We start from the raw sequence: 19,824 nt of genomic DNA on the forward strand, positions 1-19,824 counted from the left end.
TTGGTTGATATGTTACTTTTATCTATATAGAAAAAAAATTAAATATTTTTTATTTTTTTCTATTTTGTCAAAAAATAAACACAACCTTAGTAAATTTTTAGCAATTATTTTTCAAAATAGTTTTCTATTCTTTACAACAAAAAAATAAAGAAATATGTTTGATAATAAGAAAATAGGAAACAATTTTTTATTTTTAAAAATGAAAAATAGTTTTTTAATCTTAAAAATAAAAAACAAAGTGTTTTCAGATAACTTTTTTAGCTATTTAGAATTATTTTAAAAAATAATTATATAAATATAAAAAAAAAGATTAAAAATAAAGTTCTACATATAAAAAGTTATTTTTAGAACATATATAAAATTATAAAAAATAGGTTAAGAATATTTTAGATTTTCAATCAGATATTTGTTTTACAAAATATTATATAACAATCTTAAAAAACTGTTAAAAAAAAACTAACTATTTTTTAAAACCTTAGCGAATGTTTTGGCAAATATTTTTGAAAATAAAAATATGCTTCTACTTTTGATCCATTTATAAACCTGGAGAAAGAAAATGTTTATAGACATATTGATTATATAGGAGACTCCCAAGTTGGGAACCAAGTTTGGCCTTTGAGTGTAGACTGCAGATGGCTATAGAGTCTTAGATATATTATGATGTCATATATGCTGGATCTTCTGTGTCATGCTTGAACCCTACCTAAGAAAACCTTGGTGATGTTTAAGGTTATGTAAACATTAGTTTCTGGCAGTCGGTGAAAGAGAATTATTTATCATTTTTATTGGTCGGACTTGAGTGCAAAGCAATGAGATCTAAAATGTATACATAACGATTTCTGATTGGTCCATTGGTCGATACTCTTCTGTATGTAGGGATTTGATAATTATAACTAGAACAATATAAAACATCTTCCATATTTCCATGGTCGCCTTATCAGATTCAAAGATCTTGCTAGCTAGCTTCATACCAGTCCGCACGTGCATGGCATTTGATCGCAGTATTTTTTTTTTTTTTTTTAATCCAATCCTTGTTGGAATCTGGTAAGCTGCCAGGTGGTGGAATCTTTGATGAGTTGGAAGGGCAGAGCTCTCACAAGAAAGAGCTTTAATTGTCTTCCAATCTTGCTTCATTGGCTTATAGAATTTATAATATAGCAAAAAGAAAAAAAAAAAATCCTGATGAATCTGTGGAGACCCATTCAAGATCAAGAAGATAGGATATATTATTGAACATCATAGGTCCACCCATGGCAAAAAAGCCTTCAATCATTTGCTAAAAAATTCAACACTTTCGGGTTTCGATAGAAAATTGACAACCCATTTCATTTTCTTTCCAACTTTTCCTCCAAGCCCGTATCTTTGAAACCATATAAACTCCATTTTCTCATCTCATACCAAGTTTAAGTCTTATGTTTTCTCCTCATCATCTTCTTCCTCCTCCTTATCTTCTTCATCTCAGATAAAATTTATCATACAGTACAAAAATGTGAATATATTTTAATTTTATAAAAAAAATCACAGAAGTTTCTATCATATTGGTTAGAGCCTTAGGGGTGCCATCCAAAGAAGATTATGAGAGAGACGGTGGGCTGCTGAGATACGAACAAGATTAAAAGATTTAATTGATGGCTGGTAGGGTCTCCAATTTTTGTGTCCATTTGAATTTTTGAATTTTGAATTTTGAAAACAGCTTAGAAGATTACACGTGGGGGCTATTGGGAGATCCATAAAATGGTGCCACCCCAGTTCACAGAAAAGCCAGGCTGGCCACTAGTACCAGTACTAATGGAATCACATACAAAAGAAAAAACCTGACCACCCCTTGGGATCAAGCCCACCAAACATATGAATAAACCCTCACAAATCACATCAGAAAGTCATCGTATCAAATGAATAACACCAAAATGGTCTCGTTTCATTTTCAACAAGGATTTGTAATACGAGACATTCCACCAAATGGGATGCAGATGTTTTACCAAATGAATGCACATTGAAAGAAACATAAGAATTTCTTATCCGAATGACGGGGTCCCCATACCCAAATGTGGGAAATGAAATAAGTCAGGTACATGGCATCACATAAAAAATTTCATTCATTTTTTTTCCCTTTTTTGTAATGTTCATTTGTCAAAGGCTCCACCCGTGGAGAGGGCAGATGAGTGTTGTGGAGTGGAATACAGGAGAAAGCGAAAGGGAAAATTTGGGTTTCATGGATAAAAGAAGGAAGGGCTTGATTGTGTATACCATGTTATTACGACAGGAGATGGTTCCAGCTCTGTAAATTCACTTCCTCCCACTGAAGTCTTCTCATCCATGCTACTCTACCGAACAGTTGAGATTGTGTATGGTTTCCGCATTTTCTTTCCTAGTTTGAGAAATGCTAATTACTTATATTGAGATTCCACCATCTGATATAAACTAACCTGATGGCCGCGGAGAGCCTCTAACGTGGGTTCCTGTTACTTACACTGCCTTGGTCGGAAATTCTCCTGTGATAGTAGGGAGCTGATAAGATTTTCCAGCCTTTTTGCACCAGGGCCAGGTCTGAGGATTGTCGAATTACCCACAACAGAGCATGGATCAGATCCATTTTTCCTGCTGCCAATGCACCAGCCACCAGGCACAAACATGTCTTGTCCCCGACCCAATAAATTAGCATCTATCTTATCAAGAACAGGATCATCATGGCGGAATTTTCTTGCAAAAGGGGCATTACTTTCTATCATCCTTGGCATGTCAGCAATGGTAAGGATGTGGGGGTGCTGCTTGGGAGGGTTGTCCCATGATATGAAATGGAGGTCGTGGTTAACAGTGGTGTTGCGGAACTCTTGAGCATTACACATGACAGTATGGAAGTAGCCTTCTGGGGAGGATAAGAAGTTTGCATAGTACATGAGGACGGTTCGGGGTAGATTGTCCCATCCCCATATGCAATAATCAACGAAAGGGCGAGAAAGTGCCATCCAGGCGGAACCTGTAAGAGAAGAAATTTGGTCACAGCAAAACCTATTAATATATTGTTCATTACCTAAGCATTTTAAAGGTTAGTGCAAAATTTTGCATCAAGGTGAAGTTCTAAACTGTTCAGCTCACTACATAATAGCAACACAGCATCATCCAACAAATCAAGAGCCACTGATAATTAAGAAAATATCCCCAATGTCATTGCATCACTCAGCAGAGAAATAACTCTCTATCAGAATGACTCTTATCTTTTTTTTATTTTTTATTTAATAAGCAAACAGAGCAAATATAAAAGAGCACCAAAAAAAAGGGGGCTTGTCTTTTGTAAGCAACATATCTAATGCATAACTAATGATAGCTATCACACCATCTGTTCTCATTTTTCTGGAGTTCAAGTGACAAATTTTCATAGAGATTAAGCAACTTTATGCAGCTTGCAGAATGTGGCTTTATCATTGTAAAAATGCCCTCTTTTTATGGAGTTTCTTATCTTGTTTTCTGCTTGTCTTGTTATCTGTTAGGTTTTTCTGATATACATGAAGGCCAGCTTAATAATTGATTGCTTAATTGGTATCAATTTGTTAAGCATGAAAAGAAAAATCACAAAAACATTAATACATTGTGCTTAGTTTGCCTAAGCATCGAATAGAAAAATTAGTATAAATCCAATTGCTTACACAAAGTTTACTTAGCAAATAAGAAGTCAAACCAAAATCATATCAGAAGAGCAGAACACATAAGCAGTGAACAACACATAGGTCAACTAATTAGTATAAGTGTAAGTAACTGTGAGAATTATAATTAAATTTTTTTTTTTTAAAAAAAAAAAACATATTCCAAGTGTTTCAGAGGGCGGGTAGAACATGAGATATATATATATATATATATATATATATAGACTAAAGAAATTGTAATAATAGCATATTTATTATAATACACCACTTCAATTTAGGAGGAACCCATTCAAGTCATATCATGCCCTATCAAGAAGAATGGGCAATGCCATGCAGGGTCCTAGGATAGTAGAACAAATTTACCTAATGGATTGTTTAGGGGAATATAAACACAGGGAAGTGTAAAAGGAGGTATAGATAACAAAATGCTTATATGAGAAATAAGTTTCCTAACATATTTCACACTTTAATCAACTCAAACACATTTCAGCAGTGTGGAACCATATGGCAGTTTCTTCCCTTGGTAGCTAGATTATGGATTTAATGCCATAGGCAACAATTAATGGTAGGAAGATAAGCATCCATGTGCTTGTGTGTGTGTGTGAAAGAGAGAGAGAGAGAGAGAGAGGTTATGAAAAAATCACGTAACAGATTGACAATTGGGAGATTTTATGTGACATCAGTGACATGGAAATAGTATGTTTACTACTCTTGGACTATGAGCCTGACAACAAAGGATCAACTTATTCTACATACTGTTCAGAAGAAGGGGGGGATCACTTGTGGCATCAAAGGCACCCCAAAGGGAATCCAGTTTGGCATCAAAGATGTACTCAGAATACATGCCGGACCCCCCTGGCATTAGTCTTCCCTTGATTGTCATGGTTGGTATGATTATCCCCTGTAAACTCTTTTGATGCAATTTTTTTTTTTTTTTTTTGATAGATAAGCACTGAATATATTAGAAAGAGGCCAAAGAGCCACAAAGTATACAGGGAGTATACAAACCAGCTAAGCCTCACAACCAACATCTTTTGATGCAAATTTTGATTCTTAAAAGCAAAGCAAGGAGGAAGGAGAAGCAATGTGGAACATTTGGTTTATCCCAAACATTTGCATAACACATAAGAGATTATTTCTCTATATGTTTCTTTCCAAAAAGTCCATTCTGCCTATAAGGGAGCTTTCAATTTCCACTGCTCTACCTACTAAATTGAAAATTATATTACAACCACTCACTTGGTAGATGCTATCAAACAAAAACATACATAAACATAGGATCAGGACCACCTAAACAAATTGATCTCTTCAAGAAACACACACAGATAGATATATAGTCTCTGAAGACTCGATGGACTTCACGAGACCTTGTCGACATTGTGTGTAGTTAGCCTCTTTATATCAAATAATGCAATTTCAATACAAAGCTTACTCCCAACCAGAGAACGTGTCCAAAGACTTATACTCAAATCAACATGCAACAACTTTTTAACCTAGATCAGCATGTACCAGTAACAAGCAAATGAAATCATATTCCACTGCTAAAAATGATTTCCTCAAGATTTGTTCTTAAAATCAATAATGTTTTAAATCATTCAGTTCCTTGTCCAATTAAACTACAGAAAAATGAAAATGGAATTGCCTATCCACTGCAAAGCCAAACTGATATATTATGATGCTAATAGTCTGAGTGCAATAAAGGATCATATGAAAAATAAAGTACCTAACTTCTATCTGGTTCTTTTTCCCAATCAACAAAGCATGACCATTGATTCAATATAAAAAGAGTCTAAAAGTTCTGAGCTCAAGGTTTTGATTCTGACAAGCTTCTGATTAAGTTATAAGAATTACAGCTTTCCAACAAGAGCTTCAGTTGCAGTTTTACTAGCATAGCTTAGAAGCCTAGACAAATGAAACATTTACAGGATTCTGGGTCTATTTCTATGTGAAGCTTCTTTTAGCACTCTAAATTTACTGACACGAAAGGAGGATAAAGGGGAATTTAGTCTTGATCCTACAGTTTTCAAGTAAAAGTAAGTTCTAGGTCTACCCAGAATTCATATTATACCATGAATGATTCTCTTACACAACCAGATTTTCTGAAGGATGCAATTCAACTAATTCAGCAACATTAGCATGGAAATTGGACTCTGTCTACCACCACCAGTGCATCTGAAGTTTTCTTGTAATTTCTAAGGCATTTTAGTTCACTCAAAACACCTTATCAAAGTGTACAGTGCAGGAAATACAGCAGAAACTGAAGCAGTCTCTCAAATGGTAATTCAACAAAGAATTGGACAATATGTACAATTTGTATACTACATGTACTAGGAGTGTGCCTCTCTTTTCATTGGCACTTGTCAATATGCTCTCTGTTTGCCCATAAAAAAAAAGGGATAATATGAAAGTATGGGACTTTTTTTTATCAGAAAAGCATGAGATACATGGATAACACAGATGATGAAAGTGAGGAAAATTTCTTTTTATAAGAGAGTATATTAGTTCTACAATGTTTCAGTTTCCATATGCATTTTAAAAGGATATTTTTTTCTTCAGAAATTTATTCCTTTAAATTTCATTCAGTTATCCTATAAAAAATGAAGTGAGATCACTGTGCATAGTACTGAAAGGTGCAAAAATCTCCTAAGGCTAAGGAGCACACTTAGTTGAATTGAGACTTAACCTAGGGTGCATGTCAATTTTATAAAATATGATTCAAATCAAGCACAAAAAAAGGTTAAGATTCCATGCATTTAAAACAAGCATCCAACTAAAAACTAATGCAATTTTATGAAGTTTCAATATTCAATATGAAATTTCAAGAATAAAAATGTTAAAAAACAAAACAAAAAAAATTAGCCAAGGCAAATGTCTCTAACAATACATATGCCTTGGCAAGTGAGATGCTAAGCCAGGGAGTTGTCATACCTTGGGCCAAGGCACACTTAAACCATGCCCTTTACAACTATGTTACCATGCATTACACAACTTTGATTGCACAAGTAGGTGTTCAGACACCAATTCCACTATCATTAAACATGAAGATCATCCATGGAATTCTAATGAACAAAAAGGGCCTCCAAAAGGCATGCAAAACAGAATAGAATAATTTCATACCCAAGAGGCATTCAACTGCTCCAAATAAAAAAGTCCAGAGTATTCAGCTGATTACCAAAACCAACCGGCCAATTGAGCAGAGAAGAAATTTCCAAATGATAAAAGTAAATAAATAAACTCATATGTAAATAAGCAAATCCAAATAGTAAATAAAGAACAAAAAGATTAATTAACAAGTAAGCAAAAATATTACAAAATGGCACCTGTAAAAAGTTTGAACGCTGTTGGCACACTTCTTCTCTGTGTAACCCAGAAGACATCAGCTTTCTTTGTCATATACAAACCCGGATCTATAATTATCGGCTTTGCCCGCTGATATCTACATGTATATAAATTCCGAGTTTAACCGTACAAATCTTCTCACCATAAAAAACAATAACCAGCATAATAGACGTTTCAAATCAAGGAGAATTCGCTTACTCCTTCCACCCAATGTTACTGGTATGATCAAGGAAATTGAGATCTCGCGGCAAATAGGAAAATGCGTGCAGCAGATCTAATCAATCAAAACCCGTGAACCAATCGATCGGATTAATCAACAAAACCAATCAAAGAAAACCTAAACTCCAAATCAATATATCGTATAAACAACAGAAACACCTACCATCCTGAGTCACAAGCGGATAATCTGAAGCGCTCAGATTGATGAACCAATCCCAATCGCCCCCTTCTCTCAGCAATATAGCCGCCGCGTGAAGCGTATTCGCCACCATTGTCGGTCCTCGGTATGTAACAAGATTGGCCTTGGTGATCATCCTCACATTCCCGAATTTCGCGAAAAGCGGTTGGCTTTTCACATAATTTTGCAGATCAAGCCGCTCTTCTGGCGAAGATTCGAGGTCCAAGTGTACGACGTAGGAGTTGCGAGGATGGTAGAGGGCTTGTAAAGTGCGCTTGAGCATGTCGCCGTCGCCGGTAGAGCCGGAAATGAGGTACGCGAACCGCGGTGGCGGAGGAATAGATGACGTGGAGATTGGATGCAGCTTTGATTCCACAAAAACAGAGGCGCGGGCGGTGGCGGAGCGGTAGAATGGGAAGAGCGGCACTCCCTCCGGCGATGTTAGGGTTGTGAGAAAGAGGAGAAACAGAGAAACAACAGTCCCAATCGCTAACGGAAAGATCCATTTCCTCTTCATAGTTTGTGGCTGCCTCAGATGCAAATAATAGCTCTTCAATCTCTTCATTTTATCCAAATCTCCCCCCTCCCTCTCCTATTCCACCACTAAATTCAAAAACTGATCTGTTTGGGAGACAGGAAAACGAGAGAGAAAGTGAGAGAAAAACGAAGAAAAAAATATGAGGCCAGTGAAGTTAGTTGCAGAGGAGCAATGGAGCTTTTGAGTGAAGTTGGGTTCACGGGAGAGCACGAGGGCATTTTTGTAAATACATCAATTAAAAATGTCATTCATTTAATCCCTATTAAAAATCTACGGTTTAAGAGTAAAGCCTCCGCTTAAGGTCGCGGCCTATTTCACATCAGTGGGGCCAATCCGACACGTGTACGGTTCACACTTGTTGATAAATAGAATGATTTAATTTCTACGAGCATTAAACATACTACAGTTTTATACTTGTTAAATACAGTTATTTGGTCCGTTGCCTTTGATGAGTTTCAATAACGTCAAGGAGCAAGTTTACAGTGTGGCATTCATACCCAGAAGAGCGATCTCGACCGTTCAATTCTACACCTAACTTAGTAATAATGTTCCCACCTACCAACCAACCAGTGAAATGATCTCAGCCGTCCATTGATGAAGCTCATGCGTTTAGAGCCGTTCGATTTGAGTACCATGATTTGGAGAATCCCAAAGTGGCTTTTTAACATCAATAATTGCAATTGCTATAAGCAGATGTAAGGGGCCATCAGAGGAAGAGGAAGAAAATAACAAACGACCATGGCAAAAAAAACTTTGATTTTCCAAAATATTTTTTAAAAATATTTTTTAAAAACAATAAGATAAGAATTTGAGAATCCGATTGATTTTGAAGTCCACGCCTTGGAAAAATTCCAAACGTGTGGGAAAGGAGTAGTAAGATTCAATTCTCTTTCTCATTTTGTCCATCTTTGACTCGACTTGTATTTTGATGTTGTGGGTCAATTAATACTGCCCAATAGCTTCATAGGCATTAATAAAAAAAAGAAAAATATGACCAAAATAAGTAACATTTAGTCATGTGTCGCATTCCATAATAAAATTGTAAAAAAATTCATTATGGTAAAAGAATGTAATGGCATTTTAGTAATTTTAAGTCTGGGGACGAGATTCTAGAATGGGGACCGCGCATGGAAACTTATATTCCAAGATTGGTGAAATTGATATTTGACAAGGAGGATCCAATAATTCCAATTTCATATCAAGTATGTCGTTTCTAAGCAATTGACTTAGCCCACAAGCTGTGCAGGTTGTTGAATATAAAGGCACGTGAAACGCACGCGTAGAATTCCATGGAATGGTGTTTCCTATAAGTTTAGGGGTTGAAAGGAGTTCAACCCCTTACTCAACACACTACTTGTGCAAATGGGAGTTCCATCCCTTTTGTCATCTTACTCCATACAAACTTATTCATGCTTCAATTTGAATTTTAAGATTTTAAAAGCTTAAAATATAATATTCTATAAAAGGAAATTTCTTTTTTCACCCCTCGTTTATTCTTTTTACACTCACTCGAGTGAATTTTTTATTATTACAAAAATGCCCCTTCTCCGGTCCTTGGGGTTGACCAACCTTGAGCTATTACCTTAATAATCTAAAATTAATTATATTTTATATTTTTTTATATCATAAATCAAATATTATTTATTACATCTCAAAAACAGCCATTAAAAGAACGGCTTTAAATAATCTAAAATTAATTACATTTGATTTTTTTTTTTATAAATTAAATATTATTTACTACGTATCCAACATAGCATTAAAAGAATGAACCTGAACTTTTTAACGGGTAAGGTTGTTTGACTCTCATTAATTAAGGCTGAACTTTTTAACGGTAAGGTTGTTTATTGCTATATTTGGTTTTTAAAAATATTAAAAACAGAAATAAAATAGTTATTAAAAAATAATATTTTTTATGTTTTGTTTCATTGTAAAAATACATTAAAAAAATAAAATATAATTAAAAGTTCATGTAATTTTAAATTATTTAATCTATACATAAAAGAGAGAAATGAGTTTTAAATAATACATAAAAATAATTTATTAACTTTAAATTTATCTTTTATTTTCCTCCACTTTCTCTTTCTTTTTACTTTTCTTCTTTGTTACTTTCTCTCAAATTTTTCGTGAACTAAACATAGACTAAGCTAATGTTTATTTTTTGACTGAATAAAAAAACTAAAATATTTGATTTTTTTCATTTAGTTAAAAGCAACCTATTGATATTAACCAACATAATTAAAATAAATATGTTATCAATATATTTAATTTAGTTATGTCCGTTAGTATCAAAAGGTTAAGGTTACTTTTACCTGCTTAGAAAGAGTCAAATATTTTGAACAGAAAATGTTATTTTTATCTGCTTAGAAAGAGTCAAATATTTTGACATTTTCTGTTTAGCAAAAAATAAAACAAACATCACCTAAATATCTTTTAATCAACTTGTTATTTTCCTCCAAATCTTAAGAAAATAAAAATTACATGCCTCTTCATTTTTATCATTATCAAAGACATCTCCATGATCTATGTGAGTTTTATGAGATCGAAGGGGAAGGAATTTGACTAGGAGAAAATGATGGGTTTTGAGATGGGGAAGAAGATAGTGTTTGTGAGGGGGTTTTATGGGTATTTCAAAAATTGAAGTTGGGGTGTATTTGGTTGATGACTTGATGTATGAGTTTGGTAAGGTAGGTAAAGAAGAGGTCTTAAAATTAAAAACAGAGGTACAAGTATACCAACCTTTCAAAATAAGATTCTCCAATGTGATTGGATAGAATCAAGTCAAGCATCTGTAAACATTTAGCAGTAGATGTTGAAGAAGACACTTCCCTTTTATGTTACAAGATTCAAAATCATGAAATATCAAGGTACACAAAGAGAGGAAGTGTCAATTACATCATGGTGTATGAGAAGGGGGAAAGGAACCCTACATTTGAATTGCTATATTTACAGAAAAATCAGCAAGAGATGGTGAAATTTACAATCTTCATGGTGAATTTACTTGAACACATGCAGATTCAGGTCGCAAAGCCGATCATGATTTAGAAATCCCTCTTTCCCTCATTCTGTTCATAATTTGAGATGCATCATTGAGTCTATTTGCCCTTTCATAAATGCTTGCAACAACAAGATGCAACTCTTTCTTGTTGATGTTGGGATCAGAATCCAGCCTTTCAAACAGTGAATCTACCATCTGAAAATCTCCTCTGGCTCCATAGAGACTCAGCATCTGGAAGTGAACTTCATCTGAGAAAACACACCCCTCTTCCTCCATCTCCTTGTATATTGCATCAGCCTTCTCGAATTCCCTCAACTTCCCACATGCATTCAGGACAAGAGCAATTACATTAGAATCAGGGAAGTATCCTGCTCCTCTCATCTTGTCGAACACCTCAATGACATTTGTGTGCTTCCTGTTCCTTGAGAAAAGATCAATCATACACCCAAATACAGTTATATCCTTCACCTCCCCTGCATCAAAGGCCTGACGAAAAACCCATGTTGCCTCTTCTATCCGCCCAGCTCCAGCAAGAATTGTAATGGCGGTCTCCCTGGGGATATTGTCTGGGCGCTTGAGTTCATGGAGCAAGCGCTTGGCATGGGCAACCAGGCCTGCTCTCTCATAAGCCACAATCATTGTCTGATAAAGAACCTGATCAATCTCAATGCCCGAGCTCCTCAGCTTTTGAAACAGCATTGCTGCCCGATCCAGTTTCCCTGCCTTGTCCCATATAGATATAATTGTCGAGTACGTGATGGCATTTGGTTCTATACCTCTATTCTGCATCTCTTGAACTAGATTTGTAGCTTTTTCATGCTCAAGAGACTTCCCATAGATCTTAATCATGGTGTTGTAAGTAACAACATTCTGCTCAATATCCTTCCTCTGCATCAGTCTGAAAAGATGAATGGCTTCCCCGAAAAGCTCAGCCTCACCATAAACCCTCAAAAGGGTATTGTAACTAACAATGCCCGGTTCAATTCCCATCTTCCTCATGCTCCAAAACAGTCTGTCAGCTTCCTTAGCCATATCCAGCTGCCCATAAACATCTATCATAACATTGCAAGTGGTAAGATCAAGTGGGCACCTGACCTCATTCATCTCCGAGAACACAGACAATGCCTCAACATATTTTCCATTCTCAACATACATGCTTAACAGCGTAGAGTAACTAACTGTATCAGGCATAACACCCCCTGCCCTCATCTCTGGAAGTAGAAGCCGGGCTTCGCGAAAAAGCTTAGCTTTCCCGAACACATTAATCATAGAATTGTAAGCAACAAGGTCCGGCGAAATCCCCGACCGCTTCAACCTGGAAAAAATCGATATCGCCTTCGAGTAATCACAGAGCTTGCGCGACAACTCAATGAGATTACTATACAAAACAAGGTCACCCGAAACACGGTCTTGCTCCATTTTCTGGAGCCAGGAAAGAGCAGAATCGAACATACCCTCCTTCCCAAAATGTGTTATAAGCGTAGAATAAGTGTACCTGTCAGGCGCAAGCGCTCTCTGACGCATTTCTTCGAACAGCCCGTGTGCGAGCTCCCACTGCTTCGCCCGAAGCACATTTCGGATAACAACATTGTAGGCGAACACAGAAGGCGAATACGAAGCCTCCTCGTTGATCCAATCGAGAAGCGCAAGCGAGCGCTGCCAATCGGGCTCGCGAGAGAGAAGCGAAACCATGAAACGAATCGAAAGCTGCCTCCCTTTGTAGGGCGACATGAGAGAGTAGAGCTCTTGCTCGTTCGACGTCTGGCTGATTGACGCCAATAGCTCGTCCATGTCCACACTGTGGTCCAAATGTACCACACGCTGCTTTCTGGGACGGTGCTGGCGAGAAGACGATAGCAACGACGTCGTTTCATCTGGTAGTCTTCTCCAGACATCTTTAAACACCGAGACAAGTATGAAACAGGCTCTGTGTTTCTGGGTCTTGTTGAATGGTGAGAAAATGTTGGTTTTGATATATGAAATGTGAGGAGAAAAGAACGAGGACGAAGAAGATGGAAGTAGGTCCACTGCCATGGAAGTAGCAGATAACGAGAGCGTAGACATGTTAACCCACACTTCCCAACTGTACCAGAAATGGCTTTACTAATACTAACTACTAATTTTTCTACAAATATTATTAGTAATCTTAAGAAAAAATAGAAGATATGAAGGTTAATGAATTATTTTTATATTGCTTAAAATTTATATTTTAAGCATAATAATAATAAAAATAAATATTATTTATGATTATTATTATTATTATTATTATTATTCACCTCCGAAAATAGATTTTACATATTTAGATGGTATAATCCCATGAAAAGAAAAGGAATTTTTTTTTTCTCAATTTCACACTTTCTTTTCCGAGTTATTTGATTAGATGGGTTGTTCCAGCCCTAAATTTGAAAATCCAACCTCCATTTTTTAAAATTCTTTTTAATAGAAATAGTCTCATTTTTACATGTAAATAATGAAAATTGTAAAAGATATTTATATTAAAAATAAATTTATTTTCAAATAAAACTGTGGGAGGATTGGATTTAAAAATTTGGATTATTTTATGAAATATTTGATTAAAGGGGATAAGATACATATTTCAAAAAGTAACTTCAATATTTTAAAAATTATATATATATATATATATCCTCACTTTCACTTTTTTAACCTTAAACTTTTTATGTGATATTTTTTTACACTTACAAATTTTTATATTGACATAAGATTGGAATTAATAAATTGTTGAAGGGACTTCTTATCTAAAAGAATGGTATATGTTATTTTTTCAAAAGAGAAAAGTACTTTCTTTTTCAAATTGGGGTTTTAAAGTAACGCTTTAATCAAATTACCCTTATCTAATCCCATTTAACAAATTAATTCTTCCTTTTTTTCCATCTATTTCACATTGCATTTTTTCTTTGTTTTCCCTCTATTTCACACTGATTGTACTATCACAACAAGAGTTTTTTCTCGGAAAAGTCCAAAGTCCAAACCTTAACCCTTGAATTGCTAGTTTTTAGTCTCGCCTTGCAAAACCCTAACTCTAGGAAGATGTTTCACACGACAAGTCTTCTTTTTATCACCAACACCAAGTACCATTGTGTTCAAAATTTAGAGCCTTTCAATTTGTTCTGTAAGTATCTGACCCATTTGATTTTTTATTCAAAGCGCAACAATTTGGGATTGATTGTTGAGAAAACCATTTCAAAGAGAATCAATCCAACAATTCAAACTTTTAGACTTCTTGACCATCAAATAAATCGTTGAATTTGCCCCGTGTATTGGATTGAATTCTTGAACCAATGTTTATGCCATTGAATTCTGTCTTTATTTTATCGTGCTAAGTTTCTGGAAGCATAAAGTAAGACAATTAGATTTAAATGTGAATGTTATGAATGACATTGAATTATTAAGTATGTCTCTTAATACACAACTTGTATACATGAAGTACATATAAATAATAGTGCATCATAGCCAATATTTGTGATCAAACTTAACTTTTTAACAGAAATAGTCTTACTTTTTTCTTGAAAAATTAATGTTTACATGTAAAATAATTGAAATGATGATGACTATTTATATAAAAATGGATTATTTTTCAAATAAAAATATGAGAGGGTTGGATTTACAAATTTGGATTATTTTATGAAATATTTGATTAAAAACAATAAGATAAATATCTATATTTGAAAAAATAACTTTCAATATTTTAAAAATTACATACATTACCTCCCTTTCACTTTTTAAATCTTAAACTTTTTTGACTTCATATTTTTTAAACTTGAACTTTTTATCTTGACGGGATGTAGGGGTTAATAAATTATTGAATGGTATCCTTATTTAAAAGAATGGTAATTTTTATATAATCTCATTTAACAAATTAATTCTACCTTTTTTTCCCCTCCATTTCACACTGGATTGTGCTATTACAATAAGAGATTTCTTGGAAAGGTCCAAACCATCAATCTTGAATTGCTAGTTTTCAATCTTGTTCGATGGCCTTGCAAAACCTTAACTCCAATATGATGTGTACATTGTAAAGTTTTTTTCCCCTTTGCTTGGATACATTGTGACCAGTTCCAATATAAAAGTTCCTTTATTCTCTCTTAATTTTACCTTTTCATCCTATATTCAACATAGTTCCTTTTTGTTTAAGATGGTAGAAATTTGAAATTCGATCCTATTTTAGTGGAGATGGGAGAACACCAAAAAATGCAGCAAATACAATGTTTCACATTGATTTCTCTTGAAGTTTGTAATGTCTCAATATCCAGGGCCTTTCGATTTGTTCTGTAGAGATTTGACTCATTCGATTTTTATTCAAGGTGCAACAATTTGGGATTGGTTGTTGAGAAAACCGTTTTGAAGAGAATCGATCCAACAATCTTGTCAGCTTATTGGCCATCAAGTAAACTATTGAATTTGCCCTGTGTATTGGATTGAATTATTGAATCAATATTGTTTATGCCACCAAATTTTACCTTTGCTTTATAGTGTTGAGTTTTTGGTATAAGAAAGTAAGACCATTAGTTTAAATGTGAATGTCATGAATGCCATTCAATTATTAGGTGTGTCTTTTAATATAAGGATTATATACATGAAGTACATATAATATCCATAGCCTTTTGATTTGTTTTGTAGAGATTTGACTCCTTCAATTTTTATTCAAGGTGCAACAATTTGGGTTTGGTTGTTGAGCAAACCATTTTGGAGAGAATCGATCCAACAATCTTGTCGGTTTATTGGTCATCAAGTAAACCGTTGACTTTGCCTTATGTATTAGATTGAATTATTGAACCAATGTTTATACCACCAAATTTTGCCTTTGTTTTGTGGTGTTGAGTTTTTGGTATAAAAAAGTAAGGCAATTAGATTTAAATGTGAATGTTATGAATGACATTGAATTATTAGGTATGTCTCTTAATATAAGGCAATGACATGAGTCATGACACGGGTCCTAACATGTATCCAACGTCATGTTTTGTGCCACCATAATGTCATGAGGTCTAGTACAACATGTCATGTCACGCATCCTAGTATGAGTCTTATAAATTAGATTGTCATTACATGGGTTAATTTTTTTTTACAAAAATACAATAATGTTAAAATATATTTTTTAAAATATGAAATTTCTAATTTACAAAAATACTAAAATTATATTTTCAAAGGATAACTTTCAAGCAAATTTCTTCTTTAGAAATAGTTTTAAAACAAAGTAAATTATTATCATTTTGTCAAAATCCTCGTATCTAACAGAATGGCTTGATACCCAGGACTCATAGTTCTAAAAGTAAGGCCATGGTCCAAGGAGGGTCAGCCCCAGCCTAGAGCTTGAAGCAGTTTAGTAAACCACATCTAAGTTAGAGGTAAGTTGTTAGATCACAGCCCATCATGGGGAGGGTTCATTTTACAAAAATTACCAAAATTACAATTTTAAAGTTATATGACCAGGGGTCTAGCCAATTGACTGGTTAAAAGATCAATCATGGATAGCTATGGGTATGGGGACGAATGATACCATCTTCATCTTCATGCCTTCCGTTAAGGGAAACTAGGCTCTCCTTGTAAATGATAACCTGCATTCTTTGAATGCTAGGACGTCTAGCACACGAGAAAACTCCAAGATTCTTAAGTTGTCGAGTTAAGCGGTTATACAAAAGCAACTCCCCGCTGCTACTTTCCATGAAAAGTCCGCCCTGCCTCTCAACACCTGAAACAGGTCCATGACTCCTTAACCCCCATACTCTTTCATCACCCAAATGTTGAAGATTTTTATCACTGTCCGTGTATGTGTCTGTACATCATTGGATAAATGATCAAAGCAATCCTTTCATTGTACACTGCAACGTCCCCTCTGCGTTTGCGAAAATAATATGGTAAAGGTATCACCCCAAAAACTTCATCACTCATGTCAAAATAAAGGATCACAGCGTCACCATACTCATGATCAGACCCAACCAGTGATTATACGTCCCTTCATGCTTGAGTTTATGATATTAGTACGATCAATGTAAGCTGGCACATCTAAGTCCATTTGTCTCCAAGAATCACTGCTTAAGGTGTATAATTCCGCTTTACGGATAGGTAGGGTTAAAAATCTGACGACCTTGTAGTCACGGGTTTTAGGATCACGACCAAATGCCATAAACGTATGCGCACGTTCCCAAAATTTCGAGTGCCTGAAGGTTGTCCTTGGAAGAGACTTGATTTCCCTGGTTGCAGGGTTCCATAAGGTAAGTCCTTTAGGACTATATGGACAAAGTATACCATAACATGGACCATAAACTAGGGGAAAACGATAATGTAAACTACTAAACATGGATATTCTGGTCGGAACATGGTCTAGTGTTTCATTAGAAAGCATGGAGAAGGAGTAGTCTGGTGTGTGACAAATCAAGATGCTTGCATTACCATCGTCAGAAGAATTAGTCTGATCCAAGTGTTTGGCCATGAAAACAGGATCTCTAGTCACAGCATACCATGCCTTGCATACACAACTGAATCGCTAGCTTCAAACATTTAACTGGCAGTCGTAGAAAAATCTCCACAATCAAATCATCAGGCAGGACGTTGTTGTTCGCCATTGCTGTCTTTGTCTCTTCTTCACCAAAAGCCTTTCCAGCCGTGATTGAAAACAGTGATAAACCAACCCACTACGACGCCCAACAAACTGAATGAGATAATATAGACACAAGTAGGAAAGGCCGGTTACTAGATGAGGACGGAGGATGGAAGAATATGCAGCTCTGTTTGGAACTTTGGTAGCCATTGGGGAATTCCACACAAAGATGCACTATATAAAAAGGGAATTTGTGGTTCAGCGGGTAAAGCGGCCAAGGCTGAAAGCGAGCAAAACGGGATTGAACTATCACTTTAGTATTAAATTTATTTTTAAATTTGACAAATTATCATTTTAATATCAAATCATTTTTCAAATATCACCTATTATTATTATTATAAAATTTCATAAATTATATCATTCATATATTAATTATAATACATATATTATTACTTCTTAAATTATTATTTTACAAGTTTTCTAACATTTTTAAGAGTTTTGTTCAATTTTTATCTCAATATTTTAATGTCAATATCTATTGATTTGTTGATATATCACATAAAATCAAGTTAACGATATATCCATTAAAAACTAATATTTATGTTGATTGAGAGTAAGAATGAAAATATCGGTAATGAAGGATATTTTGACACAAAATATTTGTAACGTAAAAATTATGAAAATATTAAGAAAAATCTAAAAAATCGTATATGAGGTAAAAATTGACATTTTAAAATTATTTTTAAAAAAAAATTAATACATATAATTTGTCATATTTGATAATAATGTCTTCTATATCAGTAAAAAAATATAAATTTTATAATTGCATTATAAATTATTTTATAATAATATTATAATAACATGTCTAATTTTAAAATATATTTAATATTAAAATTATTATCCGGTTTAATTAAAATGTATTCAAGATATCAATATAAATTTTTTAATATTCATATTTTTATATTTAATAAATATATAGATTATATAAAAAAGACCTATTAAGAAAATTATGTTTTTATATTTTTGGTAATAAATTAAATCAAATTTAAAAATAAAGTAATTATAATTAACTTATTTAATAATCGAAAATATCGTAGAATCCATCAAATATCAATAAAATATTCAAAAATATTAGTTGATTGATATATCTTCTCGGGATCCATGGATATCAGATATATCAAAGATATATTGACGATATATATTAAGATATTTTAAACCTTAGTTGAGAGCATGCTGAAATGGTTTCCAAGTGTTAATCTTTGTTATTGCAAGAAATATAAGGATAATGACACTATTGACTACTTCAACTTAGAAGTCTTGCGCCAACTAGTAGGGCATTGAAAGGAACTGCAACTCAAATCGATTCAAGTGATGAAACTAGTATCGTTTCTATGGAGGTAAAGGCAATAGATGGTGCTGATAAAAGTGGTGTCACATCTTACATCCAGGTTTTCATTTTTTATAATATTATTTTTATATTCATATATTGAGTTTGAGGTATTTTTATTAGGGTTAATTTTACCCATCTCCTTTTGATCAATGGGAGAAGCTAAATTAACCCATTATTATTATTTCACCTTTTGACCCATGGGAGAAGCCAAATTAAATTATTATTATTTCTTCTTTTTATCATCATCATCATCAATCTAACCCATTTTTTTCTTTTATTTTTTTTGTTTTTTTGTTTTTTTGTTTTTTATTGTAAAATTAACATCTACATGTAATTAAATATTCGAAATGGTAGGAGATATTTATATAAAAAATGGATTGTTTTTCAAATAAAAATATGAGAGGGTTGGATTTATAAATTTGAATTATTTTATAAAATATTTGATTAAAAGGTACAATATAAAATAATACATATATTTGAAAAAATAACTTCAATATTTTTAAAATTACATATATATATATATATATATATATATATATATATATATATATATATATATATATAACCTCATTTTCACTTTTTTAATTTAAAACTTTTTGTCTTTGTAATTTTTTTAGCTTCAATTTGTTATTTTGATGTGAGATAGAATTAATAAGTTGTTAAAGGGAATTCTTATCTAAAAGAATGGTACATTTATCTTTTTTAAAAAGTAAGGTCATTTGTTTTTTCTCCCAAAATTTGGGTTTTTATGGAACGTTTGAATCAAATTAATTATCCTTATTTAATCCTATTTAACAAATTAATTTTTTTTTCCCTCCATTTCACATTTTCTTCCCTTTTTTTCCCTCCATTCTCATTGATTTTAGTATTACAACAAGAGATTTTTCTCATAAAGGTTCAAAGTCCAAACCTTTCACCTTGAATTACTAGTTTTCATAAAACCCTAACCCTAAGAAGATGTTTCACAA

At 33.7% G+C, this 19,824-nt stretch overlaps 2 protein-coding genes across 2 annotated transcripts; both read right to left on the minus strand.

Moving 5' to 3' along the window:
- Positions 1-1,993: 1,993 nt before the first annotated feature.
- Positions 1,994-8,171, minus strand: LOC100245719 (beta-glucuronosyltransferase GlcAT14B). Its single transcript, XM_002282047.5, has 4 exons — positions 7,363-8,171; positions 7,179-7,254; positions 6,962-7,077; positions 1,994-2,977 (listed from the first exon to the last, which is right to left on the minus strand). Exons 1-4 carry the CDS (start codon positions 7,940-7,942, stop codon positions 2,463-2,465), a joined length of 1,287 nt encoding a protein of 428 aa, XP_002282083.1. The 5' UTR covers positions 7,943-8,171; the 3' UTR covers positions 1,994-2,462.
- Positions 8,172-10,726: 2,555 nt separating this feature from the next.
- LOC100255941 (pentatricopeptide repeat-containing protein At5g39980, chloroplastic) lies at positions 10,727-13,008 on the minus strand. The gene has a single exon (XM_002276520.4). It carries the CDS (start codon positions 12,972-12,974, stop codon positions 10,947-10,949), a length of 2,028 nt encoding a protein of 675 aa, XP_002276556.1. The 5' UTR covers positions 12,975-13,008; the 3' UTR covers positions 10,727-10,946.
- Between the last annotated feature and the right edge of the window lie 6,816 nt (positions 13,009-19,824).

The sequence above is a fragment of the Vitis vinifera genome, chromosome 14 (genome assembly GCF_030704535.1).
Source record: "Vitis vinifera cultivar Pinot Noir 40024 chromosome 14, ASM3070453v1".
NCBI classification, from domain to species: domain Eukaryota; kingdom Viridiplantae; phylum Streptophyta; class Magnoliopsida; order Vitales; family Vitaceae; genus Vitis; species Vitis vinifera.

What these genes read in the sequence shown, in the direction of transcription:
- LOC100255941 (XM_002276520.4), bottom strand. Translation starts at nt 12,974, where the DNA reads ATGTCTACGCTCTCGTTATCTGCTACTTCCATGGCAGTGGACCTACTT.
- LOC100245719 (XM_002282047.5), bottom strand. Translation starts at nt 7,942, where the DNA reads ATGAAGAGATTGAAGAGCTATTATTTGCATCTGAGGCAGCCACAAACT. An exon ending in TCCGCTTGTGACTCAGGATG is followed by an intron (nt 7,255 to 7,362) that starts GTAGGTGTTTCT and finishes TTGATTGATTAG; the next exon opens with ATCTGCTGCACGCATTTTCC. An exon ending in AGTAACATTGGGTGGAAGGA is followed by an intron (nt 7,078 to 7,178) that starts GTAAGCGAATTC and finishes ATATACATGTAG; the next exon opens with ATATCAGCGGGCAAAGCCGA.